Source organism: Varroa destructor, unplaced genomic scaffold (genome assembly GCF_002443255.2).
Source record: "Varroa destructor unplaced genomic scaffold, Vdes_3.0 BEIS01000004.1, whole genome shotgun sequence".
Taxonomy (NCBI): domain Eukaryota; kingdom Metazoa; phylum Arthropoda; class Arachnida; order Mesostigmata; family Varroidae; genus Varroa; species Varroa destructor.
In genome coordinates, this window is record NW_019211457.1 from 39,542,839 (window position 1) to 39,570,330 (window position 27,492).

General features: G+C 45.4%; 1 protein-coding gene across 6 annotated transcripts in view; it reads left to right on the forward strand.

Moving 5' to 3' along the window:
* Nucleotides 1-175: 175 nt before the first annotated feature.
* The window catches only part of LOC147756188 (uncharacterized), a 38,830-nt gene continuing 11,513 nt past the window's right edge, over nt 176-27,492 (forward strand). Inside the window, exons 1-4 of one of the 6 annotated variants that reach the window (XM_086987745.1) lie at nt 176-737; nt 4,476-4,613; nt 5,310-8,989; nt 16,791-16,865. In XM_086987745.1, the coding sequence (XP_086843871.1) occupies nt 8,873-8,989; nt 16,791-16,865 (192 nt within the window). In that variant the 5' untranslated portion in view covers nt 176-737; nt 4,476-4,613; nt 5,310-8,872. The other 5 variants (XM_086987746.1, XM_086987749.1, XM_086987744.1 and 2 more) reach the window with 5 other exon arrangements.

Below are 27,492 nucleotides of genomic sequence, written 5' to 3' on the forward strand. Positions count from 1 at the left end.
AATGCGCGCGATAGGGTAGTACATCTTTTATTCTCGTCTAGAACACCATCAATCACAGGAGCAGAAAGTGATGGAGCAAAAGGCGAGGGCTCGCACATGTGGGGGCCGGGTGAGCGTAGTAGCGAGCGAGCGAGCGAGCGAGCGAGCGATCGAGTTCCAAGAAACAAGCAAGCGGTCAGCGTATCATACGAAACCGAAACTGTTACCTAAATTGGAGCTACTTTATAATATCGTATCTGGCTGCTGTTAGATACAGCCGCTGGCCGCCGCCGCCGCCGGGCAGTAAACGGCGGATACTAAGTGCTACCTTATTTTTTTGCGCGCAGGTCGTCCACGCATATACCGGACAGCAATTGCAACACTAAATTATCCAAAATGTTCGGCAGCGGGAAGGCAAGGGCAACGGGCAAAGGGATAACGGAAATCATCAGTTAATGGTGGAAGCTGTCACTAACACCGACAGTAAAACGGACTATTGCAAAGGACTGTTTTTTTTTTTGGAATACTGTTGCTTCTACTTGTACCGCGTTTGTAGTCACATGTGAGCATCTTCGGCCTTTTCTCTGTGGAAGCAGGCCAAAATAAAGTACTTTTATCACGACTTTATTTTATCATAAGGCAATGATTGTTTATGACTAGCGCATCGATGCTAGTTTCCGCCGAAGTTTCCGACACGGCTTTGGATGAAGCGATCCGTTTCACCGTTCGATCACGCTGCGACTATTGTCTACTTACAGGTATAAAAACTGCATGGAAGCATTGTTAAAACTATTAACTGCAGCTATAAATTGTAGCATTTGCCCCTGCCGTCCTAATTGTATGACTAGTAGTGTGACATTGTGTTCCTGATAGGTTTGTCACATATGTTTAAAGCTTACGTTATTCATTAACTAAAATAATTCGTGTCGGCCGTGAATTTTGAACAGTTTGGTCAGAAACAGAGAGTTCTGTGACCCTTAAAGCTAACCAGGACACAATTGCGAGCAGTTATTAAATAGTGCTTGTTTGAAGACATATCACATACTGAACCTTGTTAAGGTTTGAGAAGCTGACCTTGTTCCCTAGTGTGGCGTGCGTGAAACACCGAACATCTAAGGGCATCACGGACCTTTTATAGCTCTCTCTAAAAGTGCTAAACACATTTGATTCCATTAGGGAACCTCACGGAAGACAAAATTCGGTATACTATTTAATAGGCTAGATTCTCGTTTACTATCGAAATTAACCAGGACACAGAGCTTTTTCTATTCGATATTTATTATGTTTTATAATTATCTGTGCATAGAGAGTGCTTCGGTTTCTGCCTTAGTGAGCAAGATATAACATGCACTAATTGATTCTACTGGTATAACTTAAAGGTGGATATGTTTATTTTAATTACAGTTGTCGTTTCTTATCGATATTTGGCTTATTACTACGAAAATTAGAGAAGTTACTTCGATACGACCGAAACAAGCGATGAGCACCACCAACCAGATGAATCTTGAATTGAGTTTAAAGATGCCGTTGCATTGAATTTGTCTCAACTTACCGATATTTTATGCTTGAGTGCCAATACTCTCCCTGGTCGTAATGTATACAAACTATACCATTATTGGCCATCACGCGTCCAACGGATAACCTAGAGTTTCATTCAGGTGTAAGACTACGCGTCGCACAAAAGCTGTTCTGTCGTGGACATTAGTAGTAAAGTGTCGCAGAATTAGAAAAGATCGTAAGTCTTTGTCGTAATTGAAAGTTACACGTTTGAGAAGAAAAAAAACCTGCAATATGCACAAACATATTAAGCAGCGCCGCCGTTCATGCAACGGTACCCAAAACGTGTTTGTGGCACCCTAGGTTAGGTAGGCATTCAATGTGTTGTCTAGACGCGAACGGACCTCTAAAGGCGACGCTGCATCATGAACGGATTGCAGTACTCACGGAATAGAGCGAAGGAAGTAACAAAAGCTTACCTTTGATGAACACGTACCCATGCACTCCAAAGGCAATAATCGTGTCAAACCAAGTTCGATCGATCTTGGTTCGCTGTATTTTTCAAACAATTTGACATATTCAGCCTTAACCAGCCATATTCAGCATTTGTATAATTTTTTTCAACACATTTTTAATTATAAATTTATTAAAAATTAAGCTAAAGGTTAAAAAATTTAGATGATCATAATAGAGAGAATGACTCAACTCAGTAAAATAGTCGATGTGTGATAAATGTTTGTTGATATAAACACAATAGAACTACTTACTAAACGTTTTCTTCGTATTCGGTACATTGCCTTTAGCCCCGTTTGAGCGTATTGCCTGAAAGGATATCTTTTGTTAGGGTAGCACTAAAAACAGAATTACGTTATTACTGGAGGGCATAGCGGCAGGATTGTGTATACATGATATATTCAAGTGTGGAGATATTGCGCTAAAAAATACTGAAAAAGCTTTATGTGAAGAGCAGAAATACGTGAGAGGCATGTAAGGTTCCCAAAGCAGACTTGATTAAATGAGCATATATTCGTTCAAGATGAGGAAATATGGAGTTTGTACAGTATACGACTGTCTGGGATGCTGTGTCAACGGTCGAAAATAGGGACCGCTAATTATTTTGTTGTAACGTTTAGGCGGAGATGAACAAACCGACAGAGTTGCGCACGCCTTTTAACTGCAAAAATGTATGTATTTGTCCATATATCGAATTATCGTATCGATGAGACTGTATAGCCGAAATATAATATTCTAGCTTTGGCGAGAAGCTTTAATAATATACGATCTCTTCTACAGCGCTCTTCATAGCTTATTTGTACATATTGTTAGGTCTAATAACATATCAGTACGGTAGGTTAGGTTAGTTACATTGTCTTAATTTAAAAATAGATATTTTCTATTTGATACGAAACGTGTGTGAATATGTATGTATATAGATATTGATCATCTTGAACCAACGACTCCAGCGTTCTTAAGCGAGTACCAAATACTTTAAAGCAGCCATCTAAATCGGATTCATGTTTTACCCAGATACTTGTGTGATAATATCAGGGTAAATTAATCGAATTTCTGGTGTAAGCTGGCATACGGATTCGGTATGGCGGGGACCCAATCCATCTAACTCGCTGAGCTAATCCTACTCCCGCTAGTAGCTTCCTTAGATGCACGTCTCGCCACCTTTTGAGTCTATTCTTAGGGCAACATCACCTCGAAAGGACTTGTGCTAGTTTTTTACCAGAGGTAATGAGAGATGTTACGTTGCCACTGAACAATATATAACGGCTCAGCGGTCACCTTCAGTTAGATCGGCCTGACGGATATTCTGCTGCTTACGAAACATTGTCTTTGAAGTCAACGACTCTTTTTAACACCGGCCAGCTGTGCTTGCTCCTTTGAAATGTTTAGGATCTTGAGAAGAAAAGCTAGTCGATACTGGCTTCATTAAACATCCATTGGCGATGTCGACTGTCATATGTATGCAAGCATTTTTAGCAGAAGATAAAAAGGTCATTAACCAATTACTTTCGGACCAATAAAATAGATCTTCACCTATGTAGATTTTATTTCAATTTTTCCAAAACAGAAGAGGCAATAACACTTGAAATTTGGAACCATCATTTCTTTTCCTGAATTTCTACCTAACGACATTTGGAGTCTTCTATCCGCCGCTTCCAAACAGAACTCGAGTACATGAACATATAAAAGATATAGGTAACGAAATCCTGGAGTACAGATGACCGTGGTGTCTCTTCGATATACATCAAATGTTGAGCAGCTGAGTACGACGGTATATTAACGAGGTACTACTTAACACTTTATAGTCTTATTCTACGCCAATATGCCAGGGGCAAAAAAGATCGGATAAGTAAAAAAAAAAACAGGCGACTCGACATCAAGTTGAGTATCGAGCTCGCGCTTCACCGCGCGTTCCTCTGCCGACACAACCTTCAGTTTAATATGAGCCCATTTTTTCTGGATGAGGTAGTATAGGATTACATTTACTATAAGTTTAAATTCGGCCATTTAGCCAACGTTATGGAAATAACCTTCACAAGCACTACATTCTAGTTAAAGCAAAATCACTTATTTCTTTTTTTCATCACGCTGGACATGAAGCAGCGGGGTTTGACCTAGCGAGGTAGACCAGTGGTTTTGGCAAAGTCAACTTGCCTTAGGTCAGCTAAATGCCAAACTGAAAATACGCTATTTAGCATTATAACCTATAGGAAAACTAGGTTATTCAAAAGCAAAAAAAGAGTGAGGCTTTTCAGGCTCAGGTATACAGGAAATGCGCTACGACCAAAACGCTATTCTGATCGTATTTATTAATTTTTTTCTTCTCAAAATATCATTATTTAACTTTTACAGTACGTTTGGTGATTATAAGCTTGTAACTAGAATACTCTGAAGCGTACCTCGAGAGATATCTGGTTTATCATCATTCTCCACGCCTTGATATCATTATCATTTATTCGCGTGTTATTCTATAATTATTATTACAGGCAAAGAAGATCTCAAAGGACATGTCGTAGTCGGCCTATTATCATGAGATACTTTAACTACGTTACCGATTTTCCGGAGCCTGATTCCACCAAAATTTCGCATCGTGAATGAAGTGAAATGAGCAAATAGAATTTAAAGTACGTTTCACCTGAGAAGACATAGTATTGTAACAATGAAGTTAGTTCGAGTTTCGAGTCATATCTTCTTCTTACAGTCTCTAGGCTTTAACGATGTCTGAAGTTACTTAACAAACAATAATAGATATTTTTGGTTCGTTCATGACAAAAACCGTCTAATATGGGACTCAGCACAGAGCTTTTGCACATACTTCATAGCCAATGTGAAAGCATTAAAGATATATAAGCGACGATAACGGACGTCTTTCCTCTTGAATGCCTATAACGACTGCAATATGTTTGCCTAAAGTATCCTTTGTACTGAGCGAAGATGATGGTGTCAGGGTGAAGATCCTCTTCCGATCCCTGACATTATTAGCGATCCCACCATATTGTTTCTCTTCTGGCTAAAATCGCCGCTAATAATATTTGTATTTAGCTGAGTTCCTCTCTTGAAAGACACCTTAATTTCATGACGACCCACGTAAGTCCTAAACTCGTAAACCATTGTCTATATAACATCCACATATATTTTTGGGTTGCCATAGTCTAAATAATAACTTGATACGATCTTATTAATGTTTGTTAAGTAGGCTTAGAAAATAGCTTGCATTGGAGGCTTCAGTACTCAGAAAACCGAGTATCATAGTGATTTATGTTTGTTCCACAAGACATCACATAGTAGTAAGTCGACCGACGTTGCCCTCTCATTTCTAGAATCTCCTGCGTGAAATCGACTGAATTCCGCCACCAAACCCATGTGTTTTTAGCAATTCCTCTCCATCTCTCTATCTGATCGGGTAAGATACAGACGAATCAGACCCAATTAAATTACCAGTAAGCTAAAGACTTCAATTCTATCGTCTCCCCTTGGCAACATTCATGAATGCTACACGTTGTTGACTTGTAGTTCGGCTACATATCATCCATTCGTATCAGCATCAACCCTTACTTATCCTGGATGGTTCAACTTAGTTAGTTGATTTTGCTGTTCCCGGAACTCCGCCGTCCCAGTGCTCTATGAAACGCGAGGCACAACGCCTGACTGTTTCTGAGTGGGGAAGCTTTTCTCCACTCGCTTCCTATCAAAAGCAAGAGGCCTGCGTTTCTCAGCTCTTGCAACCTCCATCGAATCCGTTTGGACCTAGCAACTCGCACATAGAGCCAAGAGGAATCAGGCCAAGCGGCTCGACTTCCATCAACGACGAAGAAGGTGACTGCGATTCGACTGGCGCTGCTGCGGCTGCTGCAGATCGTTTGGTTCGGTCAATAAAAAGTCCGAAAGGCGCGGTACAGTGAAGAAACTCGAGCGGCAAATCTTATTTGGCAATTATTCCACCTCCATGGATTGGGCAGAGCGATGGCGGCGAACGGCCGCGGGCAAGTGAGCCCATGATGAGCTAGGCCCCTGCAGCAAATGCTAGTGGCGGCCAGACGCAGATTTGAACGTGGGCAGGGCTGGCAGCGCAGGCTAGCAACTGGAAGAAAATCCTAGGAACAAGCGTAAGAAGCGAGAGAGTCATAGGGAGAGCAATAGGTGCAGTCGTAGTTGAACCAGTTGTGGATAGAAAGCGGACGAATTAGCCGTTTTGACTCGTTTAAGGCTTCTCCAGACAGTACGGCTGCTAGCCTTGTGTCGACTAGGACAAGGACTACTATTTCTACTACGTTCGTTTAACCTCTCTGTACTTTTTCGAGTCTATAGCGAAATGCAGAACAGCTTTGAACGAGAGCTCCGTAGATGCCTGGCAGGCAAAGGCGAACAGGCCTGCAGGGGTTACGTCTGAGGGGGACTGGGTGATGGAATGAGACGACATGAAGAAACACGGCCCCCTTGTTGGGATGCGGAATGACACGAGCGTAGAAATCACAAGTCACAAATAGCGCTGCTGCAACGGCTCCTGAGATAGATCGAGATACAGCGAGCCGGAGCAAGGCAGAGAGAGACGGAACTTCCAGCAGTCACAGAGGCGCGATGGACAGGCGATTGAGGTTACACGGACGGTTGAGACTAGCAGAGGCGGTTGGGGCCAATTCAGACCCTCTACTTCCCCCTCTTAGCTTCCTTGCTTCGGCTCATGTCCCCTTTTTTCTGAGCGCCACGAACCGCCACTACCGCCATCCTTGTATTGCTTCCATGTCTTCTCGCTCAAGCCGGCTCTGAGCCGCTCGGCTTGGCTGTGCGCTCGAACGTTCTTTCCGCGATCCGCCATTGGAGCGCCTCACTTCCCGTGCTATTTTTCTTTTGCCTCTTTCTGGCAGGCACATTGGCTCTCTGCATCGGGGTGAGTTCACCTCTACTCCATATAAAGAATGTACTGCGACGAGAGCCACAAGGTTCTTCTTGGCGATTCGATGGAGGCTAGCTGCTGGCTGTCGTGTCGTTAGAGAGAGGCAGATAAGCAAGCTCATATAATTGCTTTCAGCAAGCTACACTTCTTTTTCCAGCTAGGAGGACCTTTTTTCGATGAAGACGATGAGGACTTGCCATCTACTTGCTGAAACCAACTGCCTACCGAACTGGCATTTGGGCTTCTGCTGCTGTTCTGCTTACATCGTCTGTGCGGTCGTTTCACTCGACTTTCTCCGCTGCCGCTGCTATTGCTGCTGCCCACGCTGAGAGCAAAAGCGGATGAGTTCCCGCTGAGATACTTGCTCCGAAAAGAGACGAAAAATAGGAAAAAAGCCATCCGAGAGGGATCGAGCAGACGGAATGAAAAGGAGCATCAAGAAAGAACGAGTCACACACATGAGTGCCTGCTATACACCCTATACTTCACTGTTACTACGAAGTAACTATTATGGCTGTAGAGGCAGTGGGACTTCCAGAATGGCCCATTATAGAACGATCCTTCTCTGCGAACGGTCTCACCAACGTATAAAGGAACACGTGACTTATAATGGCAGCTGATAGTGTTTAGACGCATTTAGCGCCAGTTTAACAATCTAGCGTTGTTAATTCGCGCGACTAGCCTAGCTAATTATTGACTTACATGATGATCAGTCAATATGATAATGTATATCTTTCCTGGTTTTCGTAATTTCGTTTTTTTTTTTCGAACAAATTTTATAGCTCTGGGTGCAGAGTCATGGAGTGTCGGTTTATTGGTACTGAAAAGTATTATTCAATCTAGTGATAGACATAATCATGTAATGATTTAGAAGTAAGCAGACGTCATCTGGAAAGATTTTAAACGAAAACAAACAAAAATAGTTTTTTTTTTCTGTGTCCAACGTCATAATGTTAGTATAACATAGCATAATGAGATAATCTGTTTACGGGGAGATAAGGAATCGCGCAGTCAAATTGACTCGTTTGATTCAATTGTTAAAACTTAGGTAGAAGCTAGAAACAGACTTCGGTTTGCCCTGCAAAGCACAGAGTATTTGTATTACCATTTTTCTTGTTTGTATACTAAACTATTTCTGTTATTCGCCCGCTTACTTTTGTAGATCTCTGAATATTTACATTCATTAACTTTTCTGCTCAGTAACTAATTAATTACTTCAAGATATTAGGTCCAGAACATTCACTAACATCATACGGATAGCAGGCCTTACACCAAGAATGTGGTGAACCTTTCAAAAGCTGAAGTGGGAATAAATATAGCTCTGTGCGGTTTTTCTGTTGGTGTCATCAGACCTGCCTCCTTTCTTTATGTGAATAAGGCCATCCTTGCCAGAAGCCTATTGCTTTTTCCTATCAGTTATTCGTTCTCCATCTGCTGCCCGCTCACCTGGCACTTCACTTCTTTTACCCGTTAAGCTACTGTCTCGCTCATTGGGTACAGTTTCGCGAGGATCTTCCTTGCGTCAATTGGGCGCTCACCCTTTCCGAGATAGGCAAGAAAGCCGGTAGTTACCGCCGCTTTCAAATAAGAGGGCTCGTTGGTCGAGGGTTAAGCAGTTGAGCAGAACAGTGGCACGCAGACGCGTCTGCCTACCTACAAAGCAGCACGAACAGCAGCAGCGGTGGAGTGATCTGGCCCTTTTTGGCAAGAGGACAGTTCAGTAACGGCGGCGAGAGCTGCAGCGGTCCGAACGTCTCCCGATCGTCTCGTCGTTTTTTCTGTTGATGCTGGCGGCCAAGGTGGTGTGTTGACGACTAAACGTGAGCCGACCGGAAGACGGTATCTTCTTTCATTTCTTCCCATTTCTTGTCCCGACGTATCTCCACCTACAGGCCGTATTTCGAACCCGAGTCACGGCTGCGCAGTTGGCCCTTGAGGATGACAAAGACCTCCTAATCGCTGGTGGCGTTAGGCCCATCGCCATGCAGAATGATGCTGGACGAAAGGGATGGAACAGCGTTAGCTAAAGGAAGAAAAACCCTAGTCACTGTTGGGAAGCGAGCGGCTTCCTGCCAGGGATATGGCGACTTCTGGGATCAGGAAGAGGTGAGTGAGAAGGGGTCTTTTTAGAAGGCGAAGAACTTAAGGGTTTAGTTGTGCTATCGGACGGTGTGAGATGGGAAGGGCTAGACGCCCATTGCAAGCGGAGCGATGGTAGCCGGATAGCCGGCAAGCCGTTTGGTCCTAGCCAGACTGGGAGCCCCAGCGAGTCAGGCAAATCACCGTCATCCCTTTCGTCCGTCTGTCCGCTTAACTACATCACAGCATACCATAGGATCCCTTATTTGAACTTCATTTTCTCGTTTGTTTCTCGGCGTTCCCTGTCCCCCAGAATTTTTTCATCCACTACGTTACCCTAGAAATAACAGGCTACGAAGTTGTGGGGCAGCGCGCAGCAGAACGGTTCTGTTAGACGGCCTTTCGGCCAGCAAGTTAGCCGGAATAATACAGCTAGGCGTTTCAAGCCGCGCTCCCATGCTTCCGTACTTCTACTGCTTTTTCTATCGGTTGCGGCAACCCCGATAGTCGCGAGCGTAGTGGTAGATGTAAGCGTAGTAGCGGCAGCCTGCCTTTGCCATCACTGTCATCGTCTATGGCGATAACCTCAGCTGCAAAAGCTCCACGATGGTCGAAGGGAAGCGAGACACACAAAGACGGGTGGCGAACGACAGACTGACCGACCGAGCGGTGCAAGTAGTGACGGCAACGTTTTTAAAAGTATAATGCGTCGTTTCGACGAATGAGCGCGACCGAACCGATGCAGGGGAGGAACGAACGAAAGGACGACAAGGGCCACGGCGATGGGAAGGACAAGTTGCGACTGTACTTCTACTAAAGTCGATGACGATGGTAGTAGCAGGCAACGCTCCGTCGATTGAGTCCCTGCACGACGTAAGCGGCAGCCAGTTTGCGCAGAACTGCACAGGAGGCTACGAGAGTGAAGGCTGCCTACCAACTTTTCGTTGCTAAACGCCAACCGAGAACGAAGCTCAATGGTGAGCAAGGAAAAACGGCAGGGGGGCAAAGAGGGCTTTCGGATCGTCCTTTCTCAAACAGGATAGCCGACAAGCCTAACCAGCCAGTCAGCCAGCTCGGCACGATTCAACTCCTCTCCTGTTTCTATCTTTTTCACTGCGGACTTGAAGCTCGGGCTAGGCTTTTCGCACATCTTCCTTGGCTACATTCTGCTGATCTGCGCTTTGCAATCTCGCTCCTCGTTGGGTCGGTGAATGGAACGATTTGGCTGATGAACTCATCGGACGACGAAGCAAAGATGCAGAGTTGGAAAGGCGCATAGGGAGCAAGCTGTGAGCCAACGGAAGGAGAATCAGATAGACGTGTATGCAAAAGACGAGAAAAGACGCTATTTCGTACCCCACTGTGTAGAGCACAATAGTGAAAGCCGGTTCAAACAAGAAAAGCATCGGCGAAAGACGAGTAGCATAGAATGGCGGAAGATAACGTTGCATGCTGTCCATTTTCCTTCTTGTCGACTTCCTCATTCGGCCGCTCGACGTATCTGTCGAGACTAAATTTAGTCATCATCTTCTGTTCTCCCTGCTCTCCTTCAAAGATCTTTTTTCGTTCACGTTTTGTTCAAATAAAAGAACGTTGTTCGTTGAACACCAAAGGTAAGTAGAAGCCGCTGCTATTGTTACGACTATAGATGGGAGGTAAAATGCTAGTGGAGATCGGGTGAAGCAGGTTAGATGTGGAGCAACGTTGCGCAGTTAAGGAACATGAACGCTTGAACAAGTCGCTTTCTTGCTCGTTGGACGCTGCCAAATCGCTGGCACAGAAGAACATCCTTAAGGACAAGATGGCAGGACGTGTGGGGACAGAGCGCCACTGGGCGTCATCCTTCAATCCACGATGGCAGACGTCTGAGGCTGATGAGACTTTAATAACCTCTGAGCTCTTTTACACTCGCGAACCCCACAGCCAGCCAGCCAAGCTAAGTACCGGGTTTGTTGGCGATCCCACTATTCGGCTGTCTTTGCAACTTCGTACCTTTGACGCACGCACATCAGCTTAGTTCGGTGCGTCCACCGCCGACTGGGCCTTCTTTCTGGTACGCTTCAGGCAAGCTATAACACTTTGCAGACGTGTATTATTGAACGCCAGTGAGAGGCCGCCTTATCGTGTACCGGCGTGAAATGTGTTTACTGCTTCTTCAATGTACCTGCCATACGAAACACCTGAAGCGATGTCGTCCGCCGATTAAGTTTGTATGTATCGTCGTAGAAACGTCGCGAGCTTCCATTCAGGCTTGTGTTAGGACTAGCTTGAGTGGGCTCGAATGCTTTGCTGTTACTGTAATAGCCGCTTGCCATCAATGCCAACAGCCGTCAGCTAAATCGTCAGTGGCGGCAGCAGCAACAGCTCTTAATGTGACTGCTCTCAGAATCTAGGAGAGCTGTTATTTCTTGGAGCCCACCGAACGGGATCATTCTAGCGATGGTCCATTTTCCGAGTCCCAAACTCCAAGTCCCGGGGACCCAAACTCAGTTAGGAGCATCGAGAGAAATTGGGAAAGCATAGCTATATAGGCACTGGCAGTCAGCTGACGTCGTCACTTCTCATTCGTCAGTTGTATGATGCCGATATGCTATTTTCTATGAGTCGGCTCATATATCGGATCTTTTCCTGCGAGAATCGTAGTCGATATAATACAGGAGCCCATGCTGTAAGTCAGCATACTGCTATTGATACCGCAACCGTCTGGTATGCCTTTTTCGCTAGGAGAAACTTCTTTCTCTGCACCAATTGGTCCATTGTATTACGGCTGCTGCTGTTTCCCGCTTGTTTTTCTACACGCCTGGGCTGGACGCAACCCGATGGCTTGGGGGCCAACCGAGCAGACGGTCGGAGTATGGCCATTGGAGCATCGAGGCTTCGATACAGTCTGGGGCTAGCAACAGCTAAGGAGTAGGGAACCAGTAGTGAATAAAGCGGTGACGAAGTCGCCATTAGACAGAAACCTCTATTCGTACGACCGTTCTGTGGATGGCAGTGGGTTGTTATTATTATCAACTTGTTGTTGGTCGCTTTTTGCTTGTGCAACCGCCGCAACAGCAGCAGCAATGCCCGTTTGCCCGGGCTCTTTCCTCCATATGCTCTCTTCTTCCCATCCCAGTCCAAGCCAATCATAGAAGCTAGACGGCCTCTTCTCTCGTCGTCTTTTTGGGCTTCTTGTTTTCATCCAAATCACCCCTCACGCCGAATCGCCGAGTCTGCCTGCCAAAACCGCCCAGCTTACGTGAAACTCCAAGCCCAAGTCTTCGCCCCGGAGTCGCCACCATTTTCACCATCTCGGGGGATCTTCAATTGGCGGGCATAGCAGTGCCTGGCGCCTTAGTCCCGTCAGCGCCATCGCCTGTCGCTTCTTGTTGCCCCGTTCGGTTGGTTCCTTTCTGTTGCCGCTGGCCTCATATAGCCTCTCCACGGACGCTCGTTTCCACTCGCCTGTCCCCATCCATACTTTCCTTTATTCTTCCCCAGTTGGACAGAAAAAGGCAAAAAGCCACGCGAATGTTGGCTGGCCAAATGGCTTGCCTAGCTTAGTGATTGTACATCTAGGGACGAGAGATGCTAGATTCAAGCTGCTGTAGTCCTTCGGGGAGAGGTTCTGCAGGGTTGACGTCAGGGTAGAAAATGGTGGTTAGGAAAAAGACTAAACGGCTATAAGGCAGCGGATAGAAAAGGATGTCGACCGGTTAGCCGCTTGCTTGGGTCGAGGGGTGCCGAAAGGGGTAGTAGCAACAGTAACAGGGGACAAGCTCTGGCGTCACTTTGCCATCCTACCCAGGCGAGCAATGAACGACGATAGAGAGATGGAAGAAACAGCGTGCAAGGCAGGCGATGCCGACTTTATCAATATTCGTCTCACACGAAAGCCTCTACTCGCGCTCAACACAATCAGTCAGTAAATCGCAGTCACATTTGCTCACTGCCTTGCTTTCTGTTCGCTCTGAAACGTTCTCCAATGCAGCGACAGCAGCAAGCATACCAAACAGGGTATAGAAAGATCGTATCGAAGAGTGGGAAGCTTGACCCAAGCTAGCTGGTACGTCGGCTCCATTTCCGTACGGGCTTTGGCTGAAGCACAATGGGCGCGCCATGCAGCCGTAGTTCCATTCCTGCATGTGTAGACTCATTTCTGCAAGAAAGCTCCTAGTGGCACTCAACTTAGTCAGTCAGTAAGTCGTACTCACATTTGCTTGCCACCCTGCTTGCTGTCCACTTTGAAACATTTTCTTATATGGTAACAGCAGCGGGCATACCATACAGGGTATAGAAAAATATCATAAAAGGAGGCGAACTTTGGGAGGAAAGCTTGACCGACCCTAGCTGGTACGTCAGCCTTACTTCAGTAAGTGCTTTGGCCGGAGGACAATGAAGGCAGCTCATAATGGGCGCACCGTGCATATGCAGCCTTATTCCTATAAGCATGCGGCACAATTGCTTGTTACCGGACGCTCTGAATTTCTACGAATACCCAAGCACTAACTGATTGAAGTCCTCTCTCATTGCTAGAAAGCCTTCAACGAGTCCGATTCAATATAAAGTGAACGCAGGGAAAATTCCGTCTGACAGCTCGTCTATTTGTAAGCTGCGCAAGATGCGAACGACTCTAGAAACGAGAACACGATCAGGACAGACAAAACGGTGGGGGATATGAATCTAAGTGAGACGGCTAGCTGAAGAGTGAGTCGTATCTTTAATGGCATATTTGGGCCATGGCACGTTATCGACCTAAGCGAACGCCGGCAACAACAAAGGTTCTCTGCAACATAGACACATGTGGCGTCTAGCATCGGACACCCTCATCTAGAGCAACTAAGCATCATTTTCAGCGTCTCATAAGCAAGCTTCTTATACCACAGGCTTTGAAGCGACTGGCCGACGGCCATATCAAGTAATGCGGAGGATTTGGGCGCGCCTTAGCCTTGATGTTCGACGAGATGCTGGGCCAAAGGACTGTACCCAGAGCTATGTAATGGACTAACGAGCTTCCTTGCCTAGCAGCAGACGGGCGGCGAGAGAACCCGTTATACAACATGGCTGTCCCGTGACAGGGCCCCAAAGAAAAGGAGGACTCACTAGAGCGGTCTTCATCAATTCTCAAACGGAACTATCCGCCCTCTTCGTCAACGCCCACCACGGATGGCGGAAAACCCTAGCACTCATTTTCAGTTAGCGGACGAGCAGCCAGTTTCACCGGCGGGTAAGCAGTTCTTCCATCCCGAATTGGATATGGTTTGGCTTTAGTTCAGGTCCCGATTCGAACAGAACAGAGAGGCGACTGGTAGAATAGGCTGTCGTCCCGCTCAGGCGACATACTGCTTGGCTGTGCTGGCAATGATTGACGCCTCCCTATTGGTAGTATAATGTCCAAGCACAAACGGGCCGAACGGCCGTTTGAGTTTGGAAGTCAAGTCAGGATCAAAGGCTAAAAGAGTCTAGCCCAGTCCAAGCAGCTGCGCCGCACGTCGTCTTTGCCACTACTGCAGCTGCCGCTACTACGGTCGTGGTTCATGACACATCTACGAGAATAGCATTCATTGTCCCTTTTGCCCCATATAGTCAAGGTCATCTTCATTGAAGATATGAAAAGACGAAGGATATTAACGTAAATGGGCTTTGTGTTTCTGTTCCGTTCCGTGAACAAGCATTTTCACTCTGGATATATATTTGTTCCATAATCAGTAGCTCCCTGCATACATGTCCCAGTATATAGTACGGTTTTTGATGCTGGCTACAAGGGGTATATATTTAATAAGATGCCTAATAATATAGATCTATTGAATAATTAAAAGTAACTGAGGTTCATTTTCAAAGATGTGCACGTGCCCGTACCAGTCGGCGCGCATTTATTAAATTACATTAACTCTAGAATAACCTCAGCCACAATATAGACTTCTGATAGTAATAATAGTAGACAAAAGTATGAGACACTTGAGGTAGTAGCCTTTTCCCATAGATAGGCCTTACGCATAGACCGCTCTCTCTGCTCTTAACAGCCAATGCAAAGTCCACATTTCCGGCAAGAAAACGAACGGGCTTCCCTCGCTCAAAAGCAAGGAATACACGGGTTACCATAGGTTACGTTTATCGAAGACGTACAACATCGACTCAGGTCTCTCTAATGCTTCCATATCAATTCGACGGCCTTGACTCAACGTTAGCATTGCATTCAATAAAACTTGAATCAATAAAACAAGGATTTTCACAGAGGCAATCATAGAAAGCGGCCCGTTTGTTTTAAACATAAGTGCGTGTGACCGCCAGAAAATTTCTCGTGAATTTATCTGTGATGGCCAACTTTTTTGAAGGAACGATGCACTATTGAATATATTTTGTAATCAATACGTTCTACTAAATATTAGGAATCCGTGCAGCTACCATAAAATTTCCTATTGTAGGACTTGATTGTGGGACATGGCAGTAACTGTAGGTAATGCCATATCGATGTTTTAAGGTAAACAAATTGTTGGCAAAATTGTACAGATCTGTATACGCCAACTAATTATGAACAAAGATATTGCTGGCTTTAGCGTTCGTTGCTCTTCTCGTTGGCCTTGAATTGTCTGCTTTGCTTCCCCATTGAATTAAGGCTAACTCAAACCGACACTGAGTAGATGTGACGGTGGGCCACTTTCTATCAGGGAAAAAACCCAAATTTTAGTCGCAGTTTTCGTTCCGGACAGTGATTCTTGCGGCAATTTTTAGTTCTTTAAGCCCGATGTATGTGCGTGAGTATGTCTTCTACCAAACGCAACGTGTCTTGCCAGATTCAGCTAATAATAAGGCAGTGGTCGCAACCACTAATGTGTTCCTTTCCTATCGCCGTCGAGAGAAGCGCCTTTTGGCTAAAAGATGTTATCTTCTGTCATAAGTAAAGGAAACGCGGGTCTTACTTGAGAAAGCAGTGGTGTTTTTGCACAGTCTGCCAGCAGTCCAGAAACGCCAGCACAACCCCCTAGCCTGAGAACCTAAGTGGCGCCGATGCTATTTCTGCGTCCTAGACAATGTCACTAAGTTCAAAGACTTGTTACCGCTCCTGCCTCAGCTGAGGACTGCGGCTAAATACTGTAGGACCGCGGGAAAGCATTGAGAACAGTTGAGCTGAATGTATGAAAGCAGTTTACGAGCTATGATGGGGTGTGGAATCTTTGTAGTGAGTTTCGTTAGGTACCCATAAGGCATCATGAGTGTCTCCGCTTCTCCTTTATCAGCATATTGACTGCGACGTCAGCGTGTCAAGCTCGAACAATTTTCCTAAAAAACGAAGTACACATATCCGCTATTACGCTTGTGGACATTTGCAGGTTTTAAAAAGCATAATATAAATTTATTATCTGGCGGTTAAGGATATTAACCGTTTCGACGCCAGAATCGGGACAAGTTGTTTTTCTTTTTTATATTTGAGAGTTATAGTACTAAATAAATTACGTGCCATTGATGATTTTTCACCGTTTTTCTGGTAGCATCATAGTGGTTCTATAGAGCTTCGATGGTTTCTGTCATATTCTAAGTGATTTTTACAACGCTCCGTTGGAACTGAATGAACATCAATTAACTATGTTCTACGAAAACTGAAACAGGTGATGATTATCTGGTAACGCAAAATACGGACTCTATGACGCAGTAAAGGTTCCCATTCAAGTTCTCTTCATTTTTTGCCAGCTAGCTCAACACGTATGTGATCTGGCGGAAGAACTCATAGCGGAAAACACGACGCCTTTTCTGTTCACTAATTCCCCAGTCGACTTTTTCAGTCATTCTCGTAATTTTATTAGTTCTTGTTGTTTTCTTTTTTTTAATGTACATCGTATTGCCACAGCATGTGATCAACCGCTCTCAAGATGGCTCCGTCGCGTCATGTTTTTGCAGCGTTCCGCAGATGGATCTACGACGAGTAAGTAATTTTACGTCAGCTCGTGTGGCACTCAAGCATCGAGCTTCCAACTTTTTTTTTCAAATGGTTTAGTTCCTTAGCGACATGATGATTGGTGACTCAGCTTTCATACTAATTTCAACAACTGATTCCATGATTAGTCGATCACTACGAGATACACTTTTTACATCGAAATTTCCAGGACGAAAACGAAACAACTGCATCTAAACTGCTTCTTCCGACAATGCCCTTGCACCATAAATAGTAGAGGTTTTTTATGGATAGTATTTACGTTTATACATTAATAAAAATCGAAACATAGCGAATTTTTACAGAAGCTTTACTCACCTCAAGGACGCTATATCTTCGGTTTGAACACAGGTATTTCAATGGCCGTAGTACATTTACTACCCCCAAATCTCTGCTCTGGGGCAACTTGTATGACCTAAGATATGTTACTTCGAAGTTATCCAATTAGAAAAAAAGGGTAATACTTTTTCAACAACTCAACGTATGATACTGGTTTTTTAAATTATATTATTTGAAATTATAACGTATTTGCATGGGTTTGGTCCCCAGCAAAACGCGTGGTATGTTCATCAATGATGAAAATCAAGCTAATGGGGTCATTATTAATGAATCTTAAACTTTTTTTTATTTAATCATAGGAGCAATAGTAGCTGACTGAAATATCTCACATTCAAAGCTATTGACGCTAACGGTACTCTTCATATGTTATATCATAGTTATTTAAAAACGTTTTCGATAAATACGAGTGCTCTGATTACAAACTGAAGATTCTCGTCTGCAAAGCCTTGAACAGTAACGTCCCCTCCTCCGCCTCCATACTTCTCCGAGTTTTAACTAGCTAGATTTAGGTTATTCGATTTTTGCGCTGTAGCCAAAATGCTACCTATATCTACAATAGGTAAATATGTGGAAGCGTCAAAAAGTTAAGTATTTCTATTTTAGGTAGCTCTGTCAGCCAACTGTTTACCAATATATATTATAGTATTGCTGGGTTATAATGGTTGAACACATCAGAACCTTTTCAATGTAGCACATATCCGTACGCAGTCAATCTCTGTTCATGCAGGCTACAAAAAGAACAGCTCTACTTTTTTTGTGTAGTCATGGTTGACCAGTCACTTTGGGTCTAAGAGAATCAAATAGCAGCTACTGTCGAAGACTCGGGCCAGCGTACAGGTACGGGTAAAAGGACGGAACCTGGCCGGACAAGCGAACGATACCGTACAGGAATGCTGCCCGCTTTACCGTCGATGGATATACAGCCTAAGGGAGACGCACAATACAGTTGTCGCAGGCTATCGGATGCTAGTCGCCTGCTTGTAGAGCAACAAAGACGTACCCACGAGAGATTGTGCGAGATAGGTCGTTCGCTCCGGCTCTCTCAACGATTCAGCCAGCACCGAATCTGTCCAATCCCCCTTTTTTTTTTCTACAGCAGCATGAGGTACATCGTCGCTGTCGCCTCTTAGAGCGACCGAACTGCTTGGGGCTGCTGCCCGTGCGCCCACTGCTGACCATCTACTTACTGCTTGCTGTCATGTGGACGAGCGATTCATCTTGTTTGGCAGACACGAGCGATCTACCCGGACTCACCCAAAATTGAGCCCCATTTCGCCCTTTTTCGATCCCGGACTTCCCGGATTTCGTTTACTTCACCCCGTTCGCCGACCAGTTGTGCTACCCTCCTTATCCCAGCTGGTGGCGACTGTAGCGGTGGTGCCGAACGGGACAGACAGCAGCACTGGCTACATGAGGAAACGGACGTCGAATGTGGGTTCATGTCACGGCACTCGGTCAGTTTGGGTAATCGGCAGGGATCCGCTTAGCCTAGCATGGGTAACTGAAGCAGAACCAGCATTCGAGAAGGAAGGAAAAGGAAATTTGCTCCCATTACCCTGCAATGATTGCTGCCTCGGTTAAAAAGAAGATGTGAAGCAGAGGAGAAAGCGAGAGGTTACAGAGGATATCGAAATCGTTGGGGAAAGAGGCTCGTTGGTCCTGCTCACTAAGGTAGGGCGCGGCTGGCCGTCTGCGGCCAGCTACGGCAGAACAAGGGGCCGTCTATCGAGCATGAAGGCAGAAAAAGAGCGTGTGCGAGAGAGCGGCCAAGACGTGCAGAGACAGAAGGAGAATAAGCGAGTCGAGAAGGAGATCGAGCGAGAGTTAAGGAGTTCGAGCGAAACAAAGTGAAAGAGAAATAGCAAGTGTATGTGTGCAACGCGGGAGATAGGGAAGTACACAGTATCATCCTCGCAATGTGAAATGGCAGGGTCGAACAGGACTGGGAACCCTGAGTGGCTTGGGTCCCAGGGTAAGGGCTATCTGAAGGGGTAAGGAGCTCTGCAGCTCTGCCGGCCTTACAGCTGCCGTGTAGTTCTCGGAGCAGTGAGAAAAAAGAACATAGACATTGAGACAGAGACGGAAAAGGACGCGAAACAGGAGCAGGACCAGCACGGACGGACGAGGATGTCTGGGAAGTGAAGCAAACGCTCGGTGGGTGGCAGATATGGTGAAAATTGATGACCGCTTGCCCGCCCACCGTCATCTTCACAATGGCACCACTGCATGAGAGAACGGCGGGTTGCAGACTAGCAGGAAAGCAGACCACAGGGCTAGAGCCATCGAAGAGATTAGCTATTCGGAGACCCTACACACAGCGAAAGCAGCCGGTTTGCGTGTGTCTGTGGCCAGAGGTAGAGCAGTCGGATCCTTTTGCGTGCCCCAAGACCTCCTTGGATTTCGTTTCAACCGCTATGAGGCCGGCTTTTCCCTCGCATAGTCCTCAGAAGATGATAGCAGCACTCACATTCTAAAATCCTGTGACACACCACGACCAGCATCACATGCTTCGTCTGCGCCTATATGACTCTCTACTGGACAAGACCACGAACCTCAGCGCCGCTTGTGCTCAACAACGGCTGCTTCGGACGCTGCTAACTCTAAAATAGAACCAACTATAGCCAAATCACGTCGGTCCTTCAGTTTTCCCCTCTCTCCAGAACGATCGCTTGCTGCGATTGTCGTCGATAGGGTTTCAGATTTCTTACGCCGTTCTCATCGTCATTCGTCGGTCAACCGCCCCTTACCATCTCTGATGATGCACTCAAAGGATTCGTTCGCCATTCGACTGACCTTTCTTTATGGTGGTCGCTATAAGCCAACAATAAGCATGAGCCTCGTCAGCCACAATGAAGGTGATGACAGCTGGGAAGGAATCCTTTGGCAATGCGACGTGCGGGGGTAGAAAGGAGGCAAGTGATGATCAGGTCATTGCCTACAACGTTTGGAAAACCTTCTGCAACCACCGCATATTTGGCCCGGTTCGACCATCCGCCTATTTCAACAATGGATAAAGTTTCATGTCAAAGTGGTGCCATTTCTTTCCATACTCCTAATCCTCACATAGGTTTGGGCGCTACTTTTTTGCCGTATCTTGTTTCTTTCTCAGTTGCGCCTTCCGTGTTCGATAGCTGCCGTACCAGCACAAACAGGTATCAACGCCATCGTATTTCCTGTACCATATAGCTTTCGGTTGTATCAGTTTCCTTTTTCTCAGTATACATAGCCTCTATCCTTTGTTGGAATCCGTGGATGACTCCAATGAATAAAAACAACTATCACCTAATAGATCTATACCATAGTCTATAGTCTCGTTTGAACGTAAATGATTTGTTTTATTTAGTTCTATGAAATACCCGCTGACTTGTAGAAATTATCCGGCAGCGGAAATGGATTTTTGTTGTTATACCATTTTTCAGCTTTCACTTTAGTCGGTTGGGATACCGATATTCTTACCGGTATTATTAGGACATTATCCGTTAATAACAAGAGTTAAAGAATAGTAGTGACAATATTTTCGAGGGCGGATTCATCATTTGGGTGGTATAACGACCACCGAGTTCTTCTGTCCAAGGTTTTCTTCCTGGCCGAGTGACATGTCGCTGTATGCCTTAAAGGTGCACCGGAAATACAGCTGGAACAGCAAGCTGAGGGCTTTGGACCAACAGGACAACATCTGATCTGGTCAACGTCAAACAAAGGCCGCATTATAGACTGCCTCAACTGAAGTGAGTGCTCTCTTTTCTGACTTCCACGCGTGATATCGGTATGGCACAAGTGACAAGTAGAACCGACAATGCGCAACACCGTAACGCCGTGCAGCCGGCAAACAGCTTGAAAGGAGGCCTGGGGAAAAGATGTCATCAGATAAACGAGATTCCGGTAAGGAGTCAAGGAGGCAATCTAAGATGTGTGGCAGTGGCGTGGCTGTACGTGGCGTACAGTAAAGGGTGAAGCCGATGTAATACACACACAGGCACTTCTGCAGCAGCAAAAGCAGCAGAACAACGGCGGAAGCTAGCAGCCATTCAGGCCGGTAGTACTGCCTGGCCCCATGTGTCCAGGCAGGGAAGCAGTCTGCTTGGTTGGGTGTGTCATTGTTGTTACAAGTTAAACATAAATCGATGTGTGTGTATGCGTGCGTGGCGGGCGTAAGGTCGTTGACGAGAAAGAGCAGATACAGCTTGAGCAGAGTTCTTTTGGCTTGCACTTGCCTCTGTCCTGCACTAGGGGCGACCCATAGAATACTCGTAGCTTGTAGGACCACAACTAGAAGGCAGCCAGTAGTTCTGCAAGCCCGACACAAAAGCATCAGCTATACTGCCATTCACTTTCGTTGCTACCACTATATTCTACGTATAGTACAAGACGCTATGGATACGTTGGCTCGACGGAACGACAGTTGGATTGCACTGACTATCGAGAATCTACGACCGACGATCGACGTTCGAACGTTCAGCTTTGTGCGGATCCACTGCCGAAGACCAACAGGATACCAGCAACATAACACACATGTTAACAAAGAGATAGAGAGAGGTTCACTCTGTACGATACAGACTGTTGCGTCAAATTAAACAAAGAAAGCCTAAGCAAGGTCAAAGAAGTGTAGATCAATGACGCCGGCCTAAACTTCGTACGCGATGGTTCAGTTCAGAGCAAAACGAACTCAACTTTGTTTTGATCTGCTTCCGTACTATTTAGGTTCCTGCTGGCTTACCGCTTGACAGTCGACAGCTCTAGCCGCAGCTCGTGCTGGAGGTAGTTTAAGGTCATCTCAGCACGCAAATACGTATGTACCGATCGATAGAGACGAATGTTTCGAACCAAACACGGATGCACGAAAGTCTTGTTGACAACCCTATTGAAAATCGGTTGCTGCCGGTATGGTGCATATCCTAATCTTTTGCGTAAAAGTCTACAATGTGACGATTTCTAATATGGCATACCCCTAGCTAGGCCGTACCTAAAGCTATTGTAAGGGTAGCGTAAATAGGTAACTTAAGATCTCTCACGGTCGTCACTACCGCGTTAGCTTTCGGCATTCGGCAAAAGAACGAACTCAGTCACTTACTCTCGTCATCAACGATGCCGAAGTGCCCGGTGCCGTCGCTAAAATTACGTTACCGGCAAGGGGGTAAATGTTCCGTACAAAATACACAGAGGAACAAGCGAGCGAGCATTCTTCTGCCCGATAGCAGCCTCGCTTGCCTCAGCTGAACAACGAAACAGCGGCAACTGGGGTTCTATCGCTAGGCACCGCCAGCTACCAGGATTGGATAGCGACGATTGCGGGCGACGAGATCACAGAGAGGAGAAGCCGTAAGAAGAGGAAGGAGCTTCTTGCAACGTCTGTGCGTTTGTACGCACTAAACCTACGTTACGTTTCCGTTTCGTCGTTCCCTTCGTCTGTTGAGGGAAGAATAACTCGCGACGTCGAGGAGCGTCTGTGGGCATATAAGAAGTTTTGCCAGAGAAGTTTAGCGAGCCTGGGAGATTTTGGGGGTGGATCAGCAGCCAGGACGTTCTCCTAGGATGATGTCTTTCTGTGCGAGTCTGTAGGTTTGTCCGTATGTTGTGCAATTGGATACGCAGCGGCGTCACTTCTAGTGCTACAGGCGCGAAGTGTTCACAGTGTGTGTACGATATTGAACACGTGAGCGCTGCTGCTTCGGCAGAGTAAAGAATACGAGCAAGCAAGCGCAAGCAATATAGCGAGAGGAGGAAAAATAGCGAGAGAAGGAGAGAAAAATACTGTATTAGTGAGAAGATACCAAGCAGCCGAATGAGTAGAGAAAGAAGGCAAAGAAAGTCTTAGGTTGTCGTTACTGCCTCGCTTACGAATTCTCTTCTTTCTTCGTGCTAGACTAGCGCTCCCCTAAAAATGATACCCATTCAAGTTGGAGGGCAAATTTTGCCTGGCAGGTACTTTCAACTTCCTAACTCAAGAACCCCTATCTCGTGAGGCGTTGATTCCCTACCCAAACAAATCATTGGTACCAACACCTCCCAACCCCGTTTGATTTCGACTTGTGCCACGCCCAATACACATTGCACCATTCGTCACAGCAGTGCGACACACCGAGCTCTGACTAGAGGAAAGAGAGGTTTTCGAAATGAGTGCTTCCTTGAAGTCATGTCAGCAGTGTCTTATAGGAAGACGTTGTTTCCCATCGCAGCTTCGGCTGGATGGCCTCTTTACAGATAGGTCGTAGAGATCCATTCTACTATATTATATGTACGATATTATATGTAAATATATTATATGTGTAGATATGAGAAGAAAGACTTTAGTTCGTTTTCACAATTTAGGAAAAAAAAGCTTGACTGCGGTTATCTTTACTGTGCTCGAGTTTCTAGTTTTTATAGTCGGTCTCCTCTGTGAAAACTCTGTCAAAAACGCACCGTGGATTGGCAGTGTTGACAGCGGAACCGAATCAGTGCAGTGGTATACCCAGCGAACATACTGTTTGGAAAAGGACGAAACTCCGGCTAGGTGCCACAAGCAAGAAAACTGGCGAGTTTTCTCGTAAAAAGGAATGGGAATAAAGGAAGCAACGGTCCATCTAGAGTTCCCCTGGTGAACGTCTAGCAAGGGCCTCGGTCGTACCATCAGCCGTAGCATTAACAACAACAACAGCAAGAACATGGTAAGTCGCCACCCATCTGACGACAAGCCGTTTCGAAAGGGGGCGCAGCAGTGGCGCTGTTTGTGGCTAACGCTTCCCGGGTAGCACAGCCGGGGAACGAGAATAGGCCGTAGAAAGTTCATGGATAGGAGTTTCCTTCCTGTTCGTCCTCTTTTCCTACTAACCGGCTGCCAGCTATTCCCTCTTCGCTGTCAGTATAGGCCTTGTCGACTGCTGCTGCTAACCGACCAGACCAGTACCAGCGGGCCATGAGCACCTATCGTGGTCCTAGGCAGTCGCTTCGTTTCTCATCCGTCCTCTGCCCTTGTCCATAGTGAAGGTCTTCTTAGTGACGTACTGGCGCTAGCGCCTACCGCTGTGCTGGTGCTACTGTGGTGCTATCATGTGGTCCTATTACCTGTGGCATAGTGAACAGGCTGACCCTGGCCTAACATTCAGGCCGCGTCGTGAAGGCGATTGGTGGCCACCAAACTACGGCCGCCTCTAGTCGCATCTTCCCTGTAGTTCGCAAGCTGGCCAGACAACGTCGGAGGACATGCGGCGGACGATGCTTTGCGCGGACGTCCCCACTGCTGACATTCTTATTCTCATCTTTCCCCTAGCACATTCTTCATACGTTAAGCGCGCGTAGGCCGGTGCCAAGCGTGAAATATGAGAACGGCTATAGAACAGGCAACTGACGGCCCAAACCAAGAAACGCTAACAAAACTGCAACTAACGCCTCTCATTCTGACCACCGTCAACGTCTGGCTTCTGACGTCAGGCACTAACAGTCAGTGTCGCCTGAGTTGGGCCGCAACGAATGTCGGCAAGAGCAATAACTACGAAAAAGAAGCAACAAATACTCTGCATATATATATATATATTTATTTATATTCATATATACATAGAGTAAAGCATAGGCTTTAGAGCGGCCCACAAATCAGTACCCATATTCTCAATCGATCCGGATGTAAACTTGGATATCGCCCGAACCAGGATCTCCACAAAAAATCCGAACCAATACAGGCTGGATGCCTGAAATAGATCGGACTCCGCCGAAGCAACAAAAACACCATAAGCATCAGCGAGAGCTTGGAAACCAACGTTCGTTGCTAAATCCACTAATTGCAATCTTTGCGAGCACAAACATATGCGAAAGTTTTAAGGGTAAACTTTTTGAACGCTCTCCTCTGGTGGAAAAAAATCTTCTATCGAAAGCTTCTTTAGGTAGGACTCAACGCAAGTCGAAAATCGTTTAAACGGGTACAGTGGACTTTGCCAGTCGAATTTTACCTGGAAATGAAATTTCAAGTTTTCAACAGCCTTAAGAACTCTCCCAAATTTCGTTACAACTCCGCAGTGAAGCTTTGCTTAGAAATTCAATACGGTATGAAGCTCTATTCCAAAAAAACTATGCTTATCTGACGTCTGTATGAAGTTCGCACTGTGTCGCCGACTATCCCGTTTTGCTGAAGTAGGATTCAATCTGCCCCGCAGTAGACACCGGTTAAAGTAAACCGATCAGCGCGCTCTACCAGCTAAAGCTTCTCTAATGGTGCAATCGAGATTAATCAATCTGCACTAATACGGTATTGTTGAAGCCCTTCGTGGTGTTTTTCGAGCCTGAACCTCAGATAACGATGGTAAAACGTGAATGGAAACATTTCTATCAATAGCATTGCACCTTTTGTCGATAGCATTTTATTCTGAGCTGTATATTAGATATAAATTAGGAAAAATAAATGATCCATGAAAGCGAGAATTTTAGTCTAGTCGCAGTCAATCTTACAAATACTTAGGGGCTCCAAGACGTTTTGATGTGTACTGGATGTCTATTATTGCTAGGGACTGAAATAGCATTTTCAAAAGGTGGATCTACCTTGCTTCTAAAAGAAATGACAGAAAAGTTATAGCGGCCAAGCTAATTCTGGTGGCGTTGATTGCGGAATAGTGTCGTTTACAGAAGCCGCACCTGAGATAAACTTACCTTTTTGTAACTACAGCCAGCTGTCTGTAACCGATGTCGCGTGCTATTAGCTACTCTTTTCATATTATGTGAACGTTATGGCTTCAGCGCTATGTGGGAACCCGTAGGGTTCGCAGTCGCTCCGAGATAAGTTTAGGTAAGCGTTATGTCCCTGCTGACGATGCAACGACTAATTCCCCAACTCAAGTGGAGTAAAAAGATGGCGCAACGGAGTAAAGTATGACGTTACAGATATAGGTTTACCGCCTATCTAGGTACGTATGATATCTATGCATTGTGCATACAAACTCTCGAAGGTTTTTTACTGAGCCCCAGTAATAGCGCCCCAACGGCCTTGACACTATTGACTAAAAGTAAACGCGAAGAAATGTACTTCTCTATGTAGGACTATGTTGACACCAAGTTAGTCAACTTCTTTTAGAATTCTGTAGGCTTAAAGGAAACCTTTTAATTTTTGGCATTTCCACATTATACAAGTATCAAATGTAGTTTGTAAACTTAAGTATCATAAGGCATACTGCAAAGGACAGCACGACTGACTGTGACTGTGACTGTCAATTTGCGTAATGAGAATTATCACTGGAAAAAGGCGCGGGGGCGGGTAACTTGACCTCTTGCCATTCTGGTAGATTGACTTTAAAACTAGGTAGTTCCTAAAATATTCTAGGATGATAAGTTGGAAAATAAAAGTTAAGCGTTAAAGTAGAAATATATGTAAAGTGTTCCAATTGATGTTGAGTGTGCAGGAATTAAATTTACAAAAGAGCTACTATTTTATTGCACGGGATATATAACTGATTAAGTCCATTATTTTACCTCACCTCAGGATCTTAGAAAGCAGAAGGACAGCGCCGCTCGAAATAATCTATCTGGTTTATATATTGCCAATTTCATAATAATAACTCTAGTAATGCGTGACATCCCAACTAATTGATATCTGCGAAAGATGCGTCTCACAGGCTTTACTGCTGTTACGCCTATGATGAAGTCACAATGTTTCTTTACACAATGATAAACAACAACAACAATTCACGACCACTACATATTTATATGCTGGTGTTGGACAACAAAAGTTGCTCTTGTGTCTGGAAAACAACAAACAATTTATCTGTTTTTAAAGAAGCTAATGAAAACATTTACCTATTTTGTATTGCCATAACGTTCTCGTGATAAAGCCTAAATAAATAAACGAATCAAGAAGCTTTCCATCAGAACAGGAATCAAATGGCGCCAACGCCAAACACGCATATTATTGTTATTATTAGTTCCATTGCTTACCGCGATCACGGATGAATACATATGTAGATGTCGTATATGTTGAAGTCACGTATGGCAGAACGAAGGTAGTTTATGCTGCTACACGTGTGTACCCATTATAAAGGTGCGAGTAGTAGAAAGGCTTGAAAATGGCTATCATAATAGGACTAAAAAAAAGTACTATCTAGATTAGATTATATTAATTCACTGTATCTCGAATCTCGTCTGTCTTCGCGTCATCTTATACGTATATGATACGCGTGCATCGTGTTCCCTCTGATCATTTTTCATTAGTTTGCACCCCGTCCTTTCCGCGTGCGTCCAAGTCATCCATTGTTCGTTTTGTCTCCTTCCCGCCCTCTGAGTTGCGTTCCGAAGACAACGCTTTCATCTTCACTTTCGGGCG